Source organism: Onychomys torridus, chromosome 15, assembly GCF_903995425.1.
Source record: "Onychomys torridus chromosome 15, mOncTor1.1, whole genome shotgun sequence".
In the NCBI taxonomy this organism is placed as follows: Eukaryota; Metazoa; Chordata; class Mammalia; order Rodentia; family Cricetidae; genus Onychomys; species Onychomys torridus.
The window spans coordinates 68,855,999-68,874,562 of NC_050457.1; the positions used below are offsets into that span (position 1 = coordinate 68,855,999).

Sequence of the window (18,564 nt, forward strand, 5' to 3'; positions counted from 1 at the left end):
CATTTCCAGAGTAAAGCCCAGTAACAAATGACAGTTATGAGTTCACCTTCTAGGAATTATAGATGGTTCTTATTCTTATTCTTTTCTCCTTCATCTAGTTATATGGAATCCCTGACATTTCTAGAGGGCCCACACTGGGTGCCAGCTGTAACTATTATTGCTAACCATCCCACCAGTACTCTAAGGTAGGAACTATTATCTCACTCCAACAGATGGGCTCAGTGAGCATCCACTCAGCCAGTGACTCCCCCACCATATCAGTGTACAGAGGCAGGAGAGTATAGAAGGTCATGGGGGATCTGTGAGCCTGTGTTCCAACATGGTGGGATCTTTGGAAGGTCTGAATCAGAGAGTGAAGTCAAAATCACACTGAAATGTCTAGAAGAGCATTGAGGGGGAAGTGATTCCAGAGGCTGCGGATGGGGAATGAGTGAGCAGCAGCAGCCGTCCTTCCTTTCACCTGTCCAAGAACAGTTTGGAATGTTCACCTGCCACACATGAGTCTAGTGTGTGTGTGTGTGTGTGTGTGTGTGTGTGTGTGTGTGTGTGTGTGTACATGCATGTATGTACACATTCATGTACATACAGATGTTCAAGGACCCCTAAGACTTCCTTCCTGGAGGTCTTGCTCAAAAAAAATAAATAAATAAAAATGTTCTTGATGTATGCCCTATAAGCCATTAGCTAATACAGCAATTGCTATCCGGTTTATAAAATAGGCTGGAATGAGTTCTTTGCTAATTGCTTTCTGAAAGTGTAAGTTTACCTAAATTCATCTTAGGAATGCAATGTCTTTGCTTGGAAGTTTTATAGGTTCTCTGTAGATTTGGGCTTCATTTACATAAAGAATATAATTCTACTGGGCTACTATTGTGAGGACAGTGTTTTTGTTTTTGTTTTTTAATTTACAGAGGTGATCTGGAATCATTCCACAAAGGGAAATTCAATTGAGAGGAAAACAGACTTCTCATGTTTTGACCCGTAATTATTTTCTTCTGTGATCACATAAGCAAGGAGAATTCAGTCCCAGCCATCTCTTAATTATTTTCAGCAAATATGTGCTGTCTGTCTTTTGGGAAATTTGTCAGCAGAAAGCTGAGTGCAAGTGCATTGAAGACTTCCTCCACATGAAATCAAATGCTTTATCTCCCCCGGTAAAAACTAACCATCTTCAGAAGCCTCTCTACCCCATCTGTCTTCAGCACCAGCATGCTTCGGGGCTTGTGGGACAGTTCCACCAGTTGTGAGAAAGGAGAGATACGGAGGACAGGTTAGAGTCTGCCCTGCCAGGAAACGTTTAACCTCGGTGTTTACCTTCTCTGCCTCATTTCTCTCGGCTCCTCTGCTCAGGCAGCAGCTTTGGCCTGCAGCGGTAGGAGGATGCTTTTGAGTCACATCGCCGGAAGTGGGAGTGGCTGCGAAGTCACCCATTTCTCCTCTCAGATAAATAGTCCCCATTGTGGCTTCTGAGGTCAGGTTTTTGTCTGTGGTCTCAGAGGTTGCTTTTTATTTCTCTGTTTAAAATAATCAGCTCTCTGATTTCTAAGATTAGAACCCACAGAGTTCACCACACATGGTTACATGGTCTACCTGAGGGAGCTGAGAAACTTCAAAGAATAACATTCTTACAGACCACACAAAAAAAGTGAGTTTAGTTGTAAATTTTGGAGCGGAGCATATATCCTGGAAGTAAATAAAGAACCAGCTTCTTGGGCTGATTTTTCCTTTTTGTTAGGAAAAGTACACATAAAGAAAGAGGAGACACATAAAATTTGCTAGCATGCATTGAAAAACTCTTCAAATAAGTAGTTTACCTTTTTGAAGTCGTCATGCTACTACTACACTTTCAACCTGGGTTAATCATTTACAGGGTCTACTCTCTCTCTCTTGGTTTCATTTCATCTCTTAAAAGGCTTTGAAAATGGCAATAGTAAAGGAACAGTATCAGTGTGCTCACCTGCTCTTGTGGCGTATTGGATTGTACCCATTGTTTTTCTCATTTGATGGTGTCGGCAAATGCTGTATGCCAGCCTTTTGAAATCATATATTAGAACAATGTGTTTGTTCTCTACTCAATTAAGCCCAAGTGAAAAAATGGGGGGGGGGGGTAAGTTATCTTTTCCTAATATTCTGTAACTTTTCAATTGAGACAGGTAGATCACATGTATGTACTCTTCATGTAGTATGAATGTATACAGATGTGGATGCTAAAAAGCTGGTACCTAAGATCTTTTCAGAAACCCTTTCTGCACTGAACCCATGTATGTGTGAGGAAGCCAGCACAGTCATTGTGAAGTGTTCTCTTGACTGCTGAGCACATTTAGTGGGTATTAGGAGAGAATTGCCTGTGCTGGGCTTGATTCCTCATGTTCTCCTGCTTCCTTTCATACAGGGAGTTTGGATGGAGAGACCCAGAGCTGCCTGAAGTGATACAGATGTTGCAGCATCAGTTCCCTTCCGTCCAATCCAATGCAGCAGCTTACTTACAGCACCTCTGTTTTGGAGACAATAAAATTAAAGCAGAGGTAAGCGTTCCAAGCATCATCAAGGGAGTGGTGTTGGGTTCATAAGTACTTAGGTATGTTTAGAATCACATCAGACAGAAAAAGATACAGGAAAATGAAAATTACACCATTGACTGGTAGACTTATCCTTGAGATGGAGACATAGAGCTTGTTGTGGAGTTGTATGTATATGTGTGCATCCACCTTTTCTGTTTGAATACAGAGGATGAGAGGACCAGGCATGCCTGCCCGTCTGACAGAAGCTGAGGTTTCAGTGCCTCACACTGCTATGATTTGTCTTCCTTTTCCTAATTCTGTCTTTGTGAATAATCTGTCTCCCAAGACTGAAAAAATGCAAGACATCAATTGTTATCTCCTCAAATTATTGTCAGGATTCATGATGGCCTGTCTGGCTTCGAGAACTTGTTAGTAGGATGAGCGCTATAGGCTTTGCCCTATAACCAAATGTTCTGAGCCATTTACAAAAGCAGCAGTGGATATAATATGGATATATGTGATCCATTAAAGAGCCTGTTGTCTGTGTCCATCACATAAATGGTTGTTAAAATGCTCCATGCTTTTGGAATACCCTAAGGTATGTACAACATTGTAGTGTGTTTTATTTCTGGAAAATTACTGTGGTCACTGCAGCTAACTCAAATTCTTTTTTCAGATAGAGGATAAGTGTTGGCTTGCAAGGAGCTGAGTAATCAAATTTTTTAAAGATTTTATAAACTATAATGAGGCATCTCCATAGCATGTAAGCAATTTTGAGCATGAGCCAAACTGGTTTCACAGTGAAAGGAAAAGATGCAAGGATGTCTTTGCAATTTATTGTGGACTTTGCCTTCCTTACATTTGGATACATGTAGCCCAGCAGATTTTCCTTTAAGAAGTTGGTTCGTGCCCACCATCAGAAAAACCATATTTCTTTCTAGTTCTCAGAAAGCTGTGATTTGGTGGCTGGGTGCAGTTTGAATTGTCACAATTGTGGGGGGGGGGGTTAAAACTGGTACTTCATGGGCAGAGACCAGCAATGCCACAGAGCATCCTGTACTGTGCAGGGCAGCCACAGACAGCATAGAATTATCTGACCTTAAATGCTAAGCAAGGATAGTTTTTAAATGTAAAAATGTACCTACTGTTAAGATGACCTAAATCACATTAAGGTTATATGACAGATGTTCCTTGTAGACACCATCTTAGGATCCCTGCTTTGACACATACACACCCCGATGCCTAGTCATCATGCAAAGTGAAGGGCAGAGTAGGGTGCCACATACTGATAATATTCTAAGAGGAGACCTTTGGAGTTCCCCTCAAGGTCATGAAAGCTTCTTGTTTGTTGTTGGCAAAATGTTAATACAAGAGCACTTGGTGTATCAGTCCTATGTGGGCTGTGTTTCTGCCCCAAATCTGGGCTGATATTGAGTTTCTGACATCCCTCAGACCCCAAGAACATATTGCAAGGCATGTTGCTCACATGATGAGGCTTTCAGGAATGAACAGAGCAGCTCTTGCATAGTCCAGATGTGGCTTCCAAGAGATTTGGAAAGGACACTGGCTCAGCACTGTGAATGGCTGGGCAGTGGGTTCATATCTGCAGACTGGGCCTCCTCTGATTTGAATCTCCTGCTTGTGTCAAAGGGGGAAATGTGAGCTTTCTATCATGTTGCTTGGATGAGGGACAGAAGGGAAAGGGGGAGTGGCAGCTTCTATGCTTTCAGAAGTCAAACATCAGGAAAGGAAGTCATCCGGTCAGGCTGCACAGCCACCATGGCCCAATGCAGAATGAACTCGCTTGTCTACCTAGCTCCGCACACATGCTCTGTGGACTGCCCTTGAGGCCTATCAGCTGCCATGCAGCCCAAAAACAGATCTCAGACTTACTTGTTGCTCTATTGGAATTGTGCTCTGTACCCTGTGGTGTACAGAGGCTGTGCACTGAAGAGGAGCCAACATATCCATCAAATCAGATGGAAGAAGCTTCCCATGCCAGCAACCAAGCTGTCATCTGGAACAGAAGCTACTGTCTTCCAGAACCTCTTTCTGTATCTTTAAAATAGTGGAAGAATGGGGAGCAGGGAAATGATGTAATTAAGTTTTAATGTAAATAATTTTTAAAAGAAAGAAGAATACGAGTAGAAACATGTGCATGAAACAACTAGTGATACTGAAACTGTTTATAGGATCTCTGTGGGATTAAAGGACTTGATTTAAGCAGACAGATTAATGAGTGAACATACTTTATCCATAGTTTTGTGTCTAGGAACCCAAGACATTAAGTTACAGTTTTATCTTATGAATGGAATTACACATTAGAGTATGAGAACTTGTATGTAGATGTCAATGTGAACGTGTCTATGTTATATGCCAGTGTGCTTGTGAGCACATGTAGGCATGAGTATGTCTGTGTATATATGTGTGTATGCCCATGTATATGTAAGTGTGCATGTTCTTATATATGTCTGTATATGTCAGTGTGTGTGTGTGTGTGTGTGAGTGTGTGGAAGTATGAGCATGTCATATGTATGTGTGTGTGCACATATAATTCTTTCTTTTGTGGTGTCATTGAGCTGCCTAAGCCACCTTTCAGTTTTTGGAGTTTTTTCCAACAGCCAGCACTTGAAGGACAGTTAATATTATCAATAGAACTCCCCCTCCCCATGGGTACCCCATCCTCAGCTCTGGGTTCCCATGATGACTGTCCTCTGGTTCCCATGAGCTGGATAAGAAGGAAGACTAGGGAAGTATAGTATAGGATTGAGGGCATGAGTTAACACTGAGCTGAGAGCATGAAGTGTAAGTTGCCCCCCTCACTTCCTGTGGTCATATGGAGAGGTGTACATACACATATTAGCCTATGCACACACAAATGTGTAAAGTCTAATACGAATTCTCCATGGACTTGTTTTGTCTTCTTATCGTTACTTGGAGTCCAGACTGTTAGTAATTACTCCCTGCTTTGCGATGGATGGCTGCTTGTCATGTTTTCATATACAGGTATTGATTTTTGTAATTACCTGTTGTCCAAATACTAATCTGGCAGGCACTAGCCTTTCCAAATTTACTCAGTCCTCTAGTCTTTCTATTGCATTTTATTGAATTGATTTAGCCCTTCAGTCTACATTTCATTATTGGTATTGACTTTGCTCACACAATGGATAGGCCATTGAGCAGAAGGCAGAATTAAATCTCCTCTACACAGAGGGCCATAAATCATAGCTCCCTCATTCCTCATCATGGTGTTTTGTACAGTTTTCTTATAATGAAGTTTAAAAAATTCAGTTTTGTTCAGAATGATGCTGGAACTTACAGGGACAAAGTCTTGGACTCACTTCCTTAAATCAGCAGATGAAAGCCAGCCCTTTACCTTTTCCTATGGAGCTAATAAAGTTGAATATGAGCATCCATGTAGCTCCCTGCAGTGCAGCAAAGCTGAGGAGTTAGAGCGAGGCAGTGTCAGCTTGACAGTGTCCAGTGACTAAAGTGAACTTTGCATCCCACCAGGTGTCCCAATCTAGGGTAGGACATTAAGTGCACATACTTTGAAGATCAGCAAGCACCTGAAGATTGGGAGAGATGGGAGGGTTACACACAGCTCCTTCAGAGTCTAAGGCAAGATCACAAGAAAAGCAGCTGAAGAAACATTAAAAGAGATCAGAGGAAGCAGAAGGGATGGAGAAGATGTCGGGATTCTCACAATGTAGTATGTGCACCTGATAGGCATCTGATATTTAAGTAGTCCTTTAAATAGGCAGGGGCCTGAGCAGCTTGGGTAGATGTCAGTCAAATGTGAACAGTGCTTTCCATGTGTGGTAATTGCTGCAGATGTCACAGTAAAATAACTTGAAGTCAGAGGAACATGGGGCATGGAAGCTTACTCAGGTGAATGGACTGCAAGCATATCCGAGGAAGTTCATCAATATGGATAACTTTTGAGCATTTTTCATCAATCCTTTCTGAGGAATTCTCTTCAGTTCAGTTAAGCCTACTAAGAGCATGTCATTGATTTGGAGATAATACCAAAAGCCTTTGTCAGTTGAAAGATTTTTGGTTTTTCTCTGTTCTTCCTTCCTGCCTTTTTTTTTTCCCCATGTCTTCTTTTGTATATACCATTGAGTAGACAAGAAGATGAGCTTTGCTATTCACACATGGAGATATTTACATACTAGAAACATACACACACACACACACACACACACACACACACATGTCTGTGCTCTTCAGTTGCATTTAAATAATGCGCATCCTAGACATTAAAAAATATGTCTGCCCTTCTAAGTCACAGCAAAGGATTGTTTTTAATATTAAAACATTAATATTGTATTCTATTATCTGTTTAAATTAAATGTAATAAAATCAATTAATTAAACATAAATTAGTTTAATAAAAGTGTTAAATGTTTACATTAAGGATATGCTTTCTATTAAATAAACTCATGAATGCGTTGTTTTTCTAGAAACTCAAACATTGTAATGTGACCTCCCACATGTGGGAAACTTTGACAAAAAGCCTAAATCTACCAGTAATGAATATTAATGTAGAGTTTTGACCTGATTCCTCCTTATAAGAAAAATTAGCTTGGCTATAAAATATGCAACTCAAGTATCTGAAGAAACTATTGCTAAACTTAAGCCATTCCAAGACTGTACTAGGAAAACGATCTGGATTGTGTTTGCCTATCTCCAAACTACCCTTCCCGATGATGCCATTCCAGTTCCTAAAGCATACTCTTTTTGTTACAGAAAGGTAATTCTAGTTAGTGGACATAGAGAAAGGCGATTCACAGCTGGGTTTGTGTTAAAGGAGAGATTCAAATGTTACTAATGTGTAGGTTAAGGAATCCACACCCACCAGACAAGCATATGTAAGCAGCACATTGTCATACGAGGAATTACACACACAGGAGGGCAGAATACAGCTCCACGGTGCTTGGAATAAGAACTAAAGTCCAGTTAGGGTGGCTAGCTGCTTTCTGCAATGAATACCCCAAGTTAAAAAAAAGAAAGAAAAGAAAACAGAAAGTCAGAGTTTGCCAGAAAAATACTGCCCACAAATGAACCCACTTAAAGGTGGTGGAAGAGTTAGCCCTTCAGCTCTGAGGGTTTTATTTATATGTACCTATGGAACTTCTTTTTCTTTCTCTTAAGACAAGGGCTCACCATGTAGCCCAGGCTAGCTTTTATTTCATCCTCAGCCTTCTGAGTGCTGAGGTTATTTGAGATTATAGATATGTGTTACCACTCCCAGGTATATGTCTGTGTGCGTGTGTGCGTGTGTGTGTGTGTGTGTGTGTGTGTGTACATATGCATGCATGCATGCATATAATATCCAATTTATATCATTTATAATATTTTTCAAAGTTGAAAGTGTCTTTATTTAACTGGAACACAAAAATTGATCTTCATAAATGTCCCTTTCTCCATAATTATGTTTTCTTCAGACCGATTTAAAACATTTCAGATGTTGAAGAGATTGGGACTCATTCCTGTCTACTGCATGTAAAGTATTTCCTGATTTCCTTTCACTTCTGATTCTTTCTACCTCATGTAGTACAAGGGAAGGTTCTATCCTTTTTTTTTTTTTTTTTTTGCTCAATTGCCTTTGAATGATCCCTTGTCTACCCTCATTGTAAGTTGTTCCTCATTTCGTTCTCAGGGAGCCTGTATTCTGTTGCTAGGCATCAGGAAGGAGAATGTCACTGCTCTTACCAAAAGGGCACTGGAGCTGGTGTTTGAACTCTGGTTGTTGTACCACTATGTGGCTCCGTGACCGTGAGGAAACAGCTACCCTCTCTGAGTCCTAGACGACCAGGCTGAGTGGTGGCCTGGGGGCTCTGTGTCCTTGTGGCAAGGACACCACTGAGCTGACAGCAAAGAGCAGATACCAACTGGAAAACTTTATAGTCGTTTCATGTGAAACCAGTGTTCTGGTTTCATAGACAACAGCGTGTGTGGACACCCTCTTTGCTTGTCCATCTCCCGAGATCTGCTGCTATCAGCTAGGGGACGCTGAAAAGAGGGTGGTGATGTTGACAAATACTGCTATGGGACCTGTTTCCAAGGATACCCGTCAGCTACAGTCAAGGCAGGAGAAGGAACAGACTTCCGAGGAAATGTGCTTCAGGCAATAGTTGGGTCTATGGTTAGCTCTGTGGAAAGCTGAAAGCTTGCAACGATCACAGCCTTGCAGACACAGGAGGAAAATGATGTGTGGTCCACTGTGAGCACAGTGCTGCCAGAGCTAATATAGAATGAGTGACAATGATGGCTGATACATTTTTTTTCTAATTTCCTGAAAGCTGGTCCTTCACACATGAAGGGTGATGGAAGAGGTGGAGCACCAGTTGTGGGACCTCAAAGGGAAAGGACCGTGACTCACCCTCAGTGGAGGAGATAATAGGCTGGCAATATTGTTAACAGGCTGCAGCAGAATTAGAAATAAAGAAGACAAATATGGTTCCACGGAGGCATGATGGGTGAGGGAGGAAGGCAAAATTATGATCCTTTGGAATGTGGAGAAAGCAGTGGAGACAGAGACCTTTAGAGACACCAGGAGCTGGATACTAAGAGGCTTTTCTACTTAAAGAAAGGAGGCCTAACCCCATCCCATGCATCTCTTCATCACCTGCTCTGGTACCCAGCCACCATCTCCTGCTCCTGTCTCTTCTCTATCCTTTCCCCCTGGGCCTGAGCCAGCCAGGGCATCCCTCCCTCAGTCAGGCTTGTCTGGCCTTGGAAGTTTTTCCTAAGGGCTGACTAAGGACTTCCTTGTGGGTGTCCTGAAAACCTCAGATACCAGCATGACACTTTTGTGTGACTTATTTGATATGCCAAGTAGGTACTTCTCACAGCCCCAGAGGACACAGCATACAGATATGAGCAATTATCTTGCCCACTACAAATGAGTAGTTCATGAGTACCAGGACTAATTCTAAAAGGACCCAGTTCTTGATAGAACTGTAGCTTGATAGTCTCTTCAGTGGCTTCAGGACCACTTTCATGGGAGCAGCATAAAGGACAGAAATGCCACTTGAGAAGGATGGGATGGAAGAATGGAAGAGCCGTAGTATTTATAGGAAGCCCAGCTTCCTTGGGTTCATATCTGGTGTCTTTCCCTGTGTTTCCAGATCATAGGGAGGGGTGAAATGAGGGTGCAGTTAGTCCTGGTGATCTAGGACTGACCTAAGATGTCAGGATTCCTCCAGGTGGACCATCACAAGGTTATGGAAGAGAGAAGAGGTTAGGAGCAAAGAGGTGTCCGATGTATTCCTTCTGCATCGCAGCACTGTGGGGGTGAAGACAGCTGCGAGCATCAGACACAGATTGAGACTGCCCACTGCAGGCACCAGAGGGCCTCAGCAACTCAGACAGGCCATTCTGTGTCCCACAAACCACCTCAGCACAGATGCCCCAGAGAAAAGATGGTGTCCTCATGACTTGCCTTTGAATCAGCAGATATGCTATCCCCTGTGCCACTCCAGCAGAGGAAAAAGATACAGAGCAAGAAGGAAGGAGAGTTGAGTGGGTATTGAGTGCATCCAGCCTACTCTGTAAGGGAATGTTGGACACAGAGGGTGGAGTCGAGTGGGGTGAGGAATGAGGCTCTGAATGGAAACATGGCCAGACTTGAGTCTGTGTAACCATTGAACATTGAGACCCTTTCAGGAAGCAGGTGGACATCAAGGAGTCAGACCACTGTTGGAGTAGAATTTAGCAACCCAGTGTCAGGACAAGAAACTCCAGGTATTTGATCTCTCTGCAAGATAAGGATGAGCCTAGAGCCACCTCAAAAGCTCCGTGTCCGTGAACAGCCATGCAGCTGGTGTCCCTCAAGCTATGTCTGAGGCATTACTAGTCTTGGTTTGTTTAGTTTTACAGTGGGTTGCTTTAATTTCATTTCCTTTGTGGGTCACACTCTCCTCCTATTTGAATGGATCCTCTTTACTTGCCCATTCCTGGAATAGTTCCTAGTCTTTACAGTTATGAGAAAGGGAAACAAATAGCATTCCTGATGTCAGTTGGTTCCTAGTGTGTGTGTGACACAGGGATTTCTCTCTAGGTTTTTTCCCCTTGGTACAGTTTATTTTTTCTGACAAGGTCTCATGTCATGTAAGCTGATCTTGAACTCCTTCTCCTGCCTCCACCTCTCAAGTAAAGCCATGTGCTACTGTGCTCCATTTTCCTTGTCACATTTATGGAGATGAAGTATTTCCTATGTTTTTAAATAGACCTGTAGCTGAAGCATGAGTCCATCTCTGAGAATGTGATCAACTTTATATGCAACCTGAACTGCCTCACCCAGCATTTTCTACTTTTTTTTCCTTTGAGAGCAGTAGCAGGAAAGCCCTGGCCTCTCACCTCCTAGTAGCCATTGATTCTGAATTGCTGCCATCTCATCACCCTGAGGCCTCACTTCCATGCTGGAAGAAAAATCTCTAAATCATCGAACCACGGAAGGCATATCTTGTTTATCTGCCACCTTTATAGTTTTTCCTTTTAAAATTCTCTAGGTTCCCATGTCACAGAGCTAAGGAAAATACTTTTTCAAACCACCAAATGCAATCCCGCAGGAAGGCTTGGACAACATACTTTGTTCATGCACAGTACACTCTCCTGTGGGTTTCCATCTCGTCTATGTGCTAACCAGTGGTGTCTGCTGCCTCTGCTGTCATGAATCTGTCCTCAATAAGTGAACTTGACCTCATTCTTGAGTCCCAAATTTGATGGTGTTATCACGCCATTTCATTCTATATCAAAAGACTCAAATCTTCCTATCCCGATAGCTAAACCGATGTGGAAGGACCTTGCTCTCTAGGTTCCACATGGCCCTCTTGGAAGTGTTTGGTTTTTTTGTTCTTTTTTTTTTCCCTAAAGCTATACACTATGAATGTTCATACAAGATGCTTTCTGTATTCCCCAAGGATCTCTGTTAGGCTCATTTTAATTTCCATAACTATTTAGAAAAACAGAATGTTATGATTGAATGTATTGACTTGGTTAACAATGATGTATGAAAAGACAACCTTCCCAACAGAATTCACTAGAGCTTTGTTAAGCCAAAATTTCCCTTGAAATCTAAATGAGAGTAAATAATACTATGATATCCAGTATCTGTGTAGTTATAAAATGGACTGTGATTGTTCTAGTAGGAATTTGTGAATACCTTCAGCAGTCTACCTCAAGGGAAGTCATGGTCTCTGCATGATGTCTTCATGGGTTTTAGAGTGGGAGTGAGGACAGGTCAACAACTACAGATGATATAATCGATAATCTAGAACAAGGACTTAAGGACAATGAAGACTGTATTTCCCACAGTGGGTAATGTATAAAATAGGTCTATATAAAAATATTTAGTGATAATAAAACATTTTTAAAAGCAATTCTTTTATAGACCTATAATGTTAACAAATTTTCAATACTAATGAGCCTGATAAGCTTAATTATTTTTACATAAGCAAAACTTAGCTGAATATTTAATGCTATAGGATGTAGATGTAGTTTATGTTTTTCAGGGTTCATCATTCTTTTGAATTTATAGTTGTCATTGAGACTACCTCCTTGTATAAATACATATGTGTAAGTGTTGCAAAGGTGTTCAGAAGCATTTCAGAAATTATTGAAAATTCTATCCTAATCCCAACTCAAACATCAATTTAAAAATCAAACTTTCTAACACAACACAATTCAAAGATACATCAATCTTGTACTTACTTGCTGAGGAACAATACTAGGAAAACACTAAAAATCTTTGTTTTCCATAGCTGAACCATGGTGTTTCTATGAGAGCAGGATACTGTGTACTATGCAAAAACACTGTGTTTCATGAGATATTGTCATCTCAAAACATGTTAGAGCAGCAGTTACTGGCATTGTATGGCATGAAAATGTGTGTACTGTGAAGTTCCGTGTGTATCCAGAGCCAAGGCTACCATGAAGCTATACAGTGCAGCCCAGATGCACACTGCCAGGGACTCCTCAGATTCATTACACATTAGAATTTGAATTATTCTTTGGCTGTTCATCTGAGCATTTACTGCTTCTAGGTTGTACATAACTACTACATTATATACACAGCCTTTGAAGTCACAACCCACAGGTTGTTTCAGAGGAGGTTAGGGTTTTTGTGTTTAAGAAGTTGTGATTATGCCCAAGGTCATCCCAGAGAATTTTAATTTGATTTTACATGGAGACATTTGGGGACTGTTGGCAAGGGGCAGGGCCGAGTGAGAATTAGGCCCCATGTTCACATCTGGGCTTTATCTTGTAATTGTACTTGGACATTGTTAGAAAGAACTGGAGGGATCTCGGGGAATGAAAGGGGGATTCTTCAGAAACGAAAAGTAAGAATACTTTTATTAGCTATGAGCTACAAAATAAAGGGTTTTAGATTCACCAGAAAGTTAATATTCATAGTGGGCCTGGAGAGTTGGCTCAGCAGTTAAGAGCACTTGTTGCTCTTACAAAACACCAAGTTTTGGTTCCCAGTCCACATGGTAGCTAACTATTTTTGACTACAGTTCCAGAGGATCCAATATCATCTCCAGGCCTCTACATGCACTGTTCACACATGGTACACAGACATACATGCAAGCAAAACACCCATGCATGTGAAATAAAAATGTCTTTGAAAAAAAGTTAATATTCATAATTCTGATCTAAAGATCAATATCAAAGTATTTCAGACACTCAACAAATGGGTCCATGGTCTTTAAAACTACTGGACTGTGTTTTATCCTGAGCCTGTAGAGGACACTGGACTGTCAGTTTTAAATTTGTCAGTAGTAAATCTTGTCAATACTTCATTTGGCTTATGCTTATATTTTAAATGACAGAACAAAGAGAGAATTATTACACTCTTTTGTAATCTGCCAACAGAAAGTCATTGGTACTTTGTGTTTTGTTTTACAACTGACCTGATTATACCACAAGAGGGGAAGGAAGACTTCGATAAAGAAAGAGAGAGAGAGAAATAGGATGAGAATAGCATAGGCCAGTTATTCACAGTGACCATGAACCACTTGACAGCCAATCCCAACAATCTTGAAACAAAAGCAAGACACACCTCCTGGAAGATTCCAGCAACCTCTCCGTTCACAGAGGAAGCAGCAGAGTGGGTCCCATGGTTTACAACAGTTCTCAACACAAATAGCCTGTTAGACTAGAGCAGTTGAACTCCTTAGTTCTGACTGTGTCCAAGCCAAGGAAGTTCAAGCCAATAATGAGGCTCAAGAGGTATGAACGGTTTCCAGGGCTGTAATCAGCCTGGAAACCCTCTCGGTTTTTGTTTTATTTTTTTTTCTTTTTTAAAAAATCTATCTGTGAGAAAAAGCCAATCTCAATTTTCTTTTTATCTCAGATACATGCAATCTATTTTATTTGTTTTCATATAAGATATATTTGTTAAATACCCAACTCCTTTTGTGATGACCTGATGATAAAGTGCCCCAAGATGTGGCTTTGATGACATCATGATTACAAAAGAGAAGGGTGACCAAATGGAAAGAGTGTGATTTGGGTGATGAGCTGAGCTGGGTAGACAAGGCTGCAGAGCCACAGAGGCTGGGAGGGAAAAATGGGAGACTTTGGACTGCTTCTCAGCTGATCTGAAGTGTCTCCTAGATGCTATCCTGCAGCAAGTAGGAAACGTAACAATTGATAGAGGTCTTTGGACTGTAGAGAGATGGTAATATATATTGGGGATATTAAGGTCTATTAGAGGCAAGAAGTAAAGAAACAGGAGAAAAGACCAAAGAGTGATAAGGGAGGAAGAGAATGAAAAAAATAAAATAAAACAAAACTAAGTCATCAGCTCTGGGCATTGGCCAACAGCATGGCCATAAATCAAGCAATGAACTCCTTGACCTTGGCACTTCTTCAAGCAGAGCAGGTAATCATTTGTCTTGATTCTCCTAGACCTAAGTTCAGCTGTGTCATTTGCAGATTACTTCATCTAGCAGTCCAGAGAGTCCCAGTGGTTGGAGCACGGGAAGATGATGTATAGGTTACTATAGTGAAGATAGGAATTTGGACATCAGAACAAGAGGGCACAGCAGCCTCCTGCTGTCTGCAGGTGTGCAGATAAAAGCAGCTGCTTTGTTATCTACTGAAGGCTGACATGCTGCTCATGAGCATGTAACCTGGGACTCACCCACAGCCCTGAGTATTAGCTTCCTGCTGCTGCTGTAACAAATCACCACAAAACCAGGTGCTTCATTTTAAATAAAGTTGTCATCTTAAAGCTCTGGAGCACAGACATCCAAAATTGGCCTCTCTAGGGTGAAAACCACTGTCTAACAAGGAGGTTTGCGTTCCTTTTCAGAATTGCCCTGTAGAGGCTATTTGCCTTTTCTTTCTTTCTTTCCTAACTTCTACTGGCTTTCCTTGGTGCATGGCTCCTTCAGTCTTCTAAGCAAGCAGTTTCTAGTTCAATCTTTCTTCATACTGTCACCTCCCTAATTAAAAATCTTCTATCTTCCTCTATCATATTAAAGAGAACTATGAGATTCTATTGGGTCCATCAAAGCAGTCAGTAGAAGCCTTCATTTTGAGGTCAGCTGATCAGTTACTTCATTTCATCTGTAACCGGAAGTCACCAGAAATTAGACCATGAATGTCTTGTAACACCAGGGGCAGGTGGCCTTGTTCTTAATACTGCAACCTGTTAGAGTAAAGAAATGTTTCTCTCAGGAAGAGCCCTGGAAAACTATACCTCAGGAAAAAGGATGCTCTGCTGCCTTGCTCTGTGGAGTCGCCTTTCCTCAGATAAGGTACCAGATGCCCTGACTAGGTTATGGGCATCAGTCTTTTCCATTATGATGACTATATGGTCTTCGGCATAATCACATTGATCATATACCCTAACTATGATTATGAGAAGAAAAAAAAACCCTTTCAGATACTTGAGTGAACAATCACAGGTTCCTTGACATTCACATTCAGTCTTGCCATTTTCCTACCCCTGTATGTCTACAGTAGTGAATCCCTTGCAGTTGTTAATATTATCTTTCAGAAAAACCAGACCTGATACTGTCTTCCCTCTGCCAGTTTCTCTGGCTCTAGATAGAATTTTTCTGCAATAAATGTCCTAAGGAATGAATCAATAGATGATAATTTGTTCTGCAATTCAAATTTTTCTATGTTAATATTTTAATTTTGCCTTCCACCAGAAGAATGACAGCAGAATGTGAAGACTTTGCATTATGAATAATCTCCCTTATTGTTCTAGCTTTTGTCTGTCTCTTTACCTTATCACCCAGGCACACCTCACAGAAATTGGGTATTCATCTACAGACCCGAGTGATACCTATTTCATGTGACTTTTATATATTTTTACATCATGGCAAACAAGACATCTGCATATCTATAATTAGCTAATATATTCAGGATCAGCCTCCATAAACAAGATGCAGGTGCACATAGTACAGAAGCACAGGGGTGGCATTTACTTGCGGGAAAATTATTATTGCTTCGTAAATGAAGAAGTTCAAAGAAAAACACTTTCTACATGTGCAAAATGTTTTCCTGAGCTCCTGTCTACATATTCAGGGTTGTATAATATTCTAGAACTCTGAAATCGCTTCTTAAGCAGATATCGGGGTAAATGCTAAAAGATCAGAGAGAGAAAGGAACAAGCCACAGCCACCACCTCTTACCTCACCAATTCCTCAGGCTGAAAAAGCTTCTGTCTCCTCACATTTTATATACCTTTCTCTGCCCAGCCATCACTTCCTGGGATTAAAGGCATGTGTGCTTCCCAAGCAAAGGCATGAGATCTCAAGTGCTGGGATTAAGGGCGTGTGATTCCCAAGTACTGGGATTAACAGTGTGTGCCACCACTGCCTGGCTGTGTTTCTTTCCTAGACTGAGTCAATTTCATGTAGTCCAGGGTGGCTTTGAAATCACAGAGATTCAGACAGATCTATACCTCCTGAGTGCTAGGATTAAAGGTGTGTGCCACCACTGTCTGGCATGTATGTTTAATCTAGTGGCTTGTTCTGTCCTTTGTTCTTCAGGCAAATTTTATTAGGGTACACAATATATCACCACAGAGCATTTAATTACTTATAATATGGGTTGCAGACACTTAATCTGGTAAACTACAGTGAAAGTCTTTGAACTGAAGTTATTGATGTAGAGAAGTAATTATTCTCAGCCTTGGTGGCTACTTTATCTATTGGAGAGTTGCACACCTCAGGCAGGACCTTTGACCTTACAAGTAATGAGTTAAAAGAACAAAGAATATTAGTGTTACATATTTTTAAATGGAGCAAAATAAATGAGTGACTCTCATTTTGGTGATGAGGTAGAGGCCTTTCTTTTCACTTTTAAAATTGTGTGTGTGTGTGTGTGTGTGTGTGTGTGTGTGTGTGTGTGTATGTGTTACTGTTAGCAGGCTGACCCTCCAGGTCCAGTGGCAGAGCTCAGGGGAGAGTCATAGATAGATAGGCTCCATTGTTGACTTCTGGGCTCAGGAAACAGGACTATCAAATTAGAAATAGCAATAATAGTTTACACAGTTGAGATGTGTGGAAACTCCCACATTTGTGTTAATATTTTTTAAACCTGTGGATGTGAAGGAAAGGGGAAAATAGGTTCTAAGACACATATTAACACATTCTAAGATGAATTCACTGAAATGCCTTCCCAGATGGATTGTTGCCTCTGAAGCCACAACCTCCATTGCTTCCATCCTCTGCTCTGGAGCCTGAGGTTGGTCCTCCCATGTTTCCACCTCCATCACTTCCACATGGATGTGGATTTCAGCATCTTCCTAGTGTTGCTAGTACCCACAGTATCTGCTTCTAGGAAGTTCTCTGTTCAGGCTGTTACCTCTCATCTCACCACATGCCTCTCTCCACCCTTTCAGGGCTCTCTATTCTTGAAGTCACTCAGTGAGCCCACAGACTGCTGGGAACTAGGCCTGCTGGCCAGAGCTGCTTGCTGTAATCATCCAATTCAATTTGGTTCTGTTTTTCCTTTAAATTTTCCAAGAATCTTAAATTCTCTTCCTCAAAGAATCCAAAGTATCCCCAAGCACAAATCCATGTTTGAAGAAATTTGAAGATGAAGAAAACATATTATCACCAAACACCAATGCCAGACCCTTTCCCCCAAACTACCATATGTGTACCTCACCCAATAATGTATTGTTCTCTGGACAGGCAAGATGGCTCAGTGGGTAGAGGTACTTTCTGGCAAGTATAGAGGCCCAAGTTCAAACCCCAGAACTGACATGGTGATAGGGGAAGCTGAGACCTGCAGGTCATCCTCTGATTTTCCTGCAGGTGCAGTAGCACATACTCACTCCTACACTCACATAAACACACACATGCACACACTCACATAAACACAAACACAGACACACTCACATAAGCACACACACACAAATGTCAAAATAAAAGCAAATGTGTAATTGCTGTACTGTGAGCACGTTAGGGTTTGATTGCACCCTGCTTGCCTCTCTGAAAACTTTGCAATGGGCTTTTCAGGGCAGTTTCTACCTTCACTGTGAGATCCTCCAGACCTGGACCAACATTTAATAAATATTCCTTCTCAACCATAATTACATCCCCTGGATATTGGTTATTACTACAACAACAACAAAAGAAAAGAATATGCTTTTGGAACTTGTATGATGCTTCATAACTGTGTACAGAAAGTGGGTGAAAGTTCCAACTACCTATTCTTTTTTACGTGTATAACAAGAAGACACTTTCAATCATGTAATTCATATAATAAAGCCTATTTTGGATTCTATACAATTTCAGGAGGTTTAATGAAAATCTTACTTGAAGTAGCACTTTCAAAATAGATATATAATTTTAAAATAAAATAAATGTAAAGGTAATTTTTGTTAAACATTCACCATTGCTCTTTCAGTAGAATATGGTGCTTTTTCTTTAATATTTATCATCTGTTATAACTGTGGGCTATCTGCGATACAAAACAATTTTTCTATTATGTTTTTGAAAGATGCCATTTTTCCATTTTGCATGGACAAGGGAACAGTAATTTTTTAAATGTATGCCTTTTGTGTCAACACAATGAAATTTAAA

At 41.0% G+C, this 18,564-nt stretch overlaps 1 protein-coding gene across 3 annotated transcripts in view; it reads left to right on the plus strand.

The window, feature by feature from the left end:
- The window catches only part of Ctnnd2 (catenin delta 2), an 872,325-nt gene that overhangs the window by 613,766 nt on the left and 239,995 nt on the right, over nucleotides 1–18,564 (plus strand). For all 3 annotated transcript variants that reach the window (XM_036206872.1, XM_036206873.1, XM_036206874.1), the window contains one exon: nucleotides 2,393–2,525. In XM_036206872.1, the coding sequence (XP_036062765.1) occupies nucleotides 2,393–2,525 (133 nt within the window). The remainder of the gene's footprint in view (nucleotides 1–2,392; nucleotides 2,526–18,564) is intronic.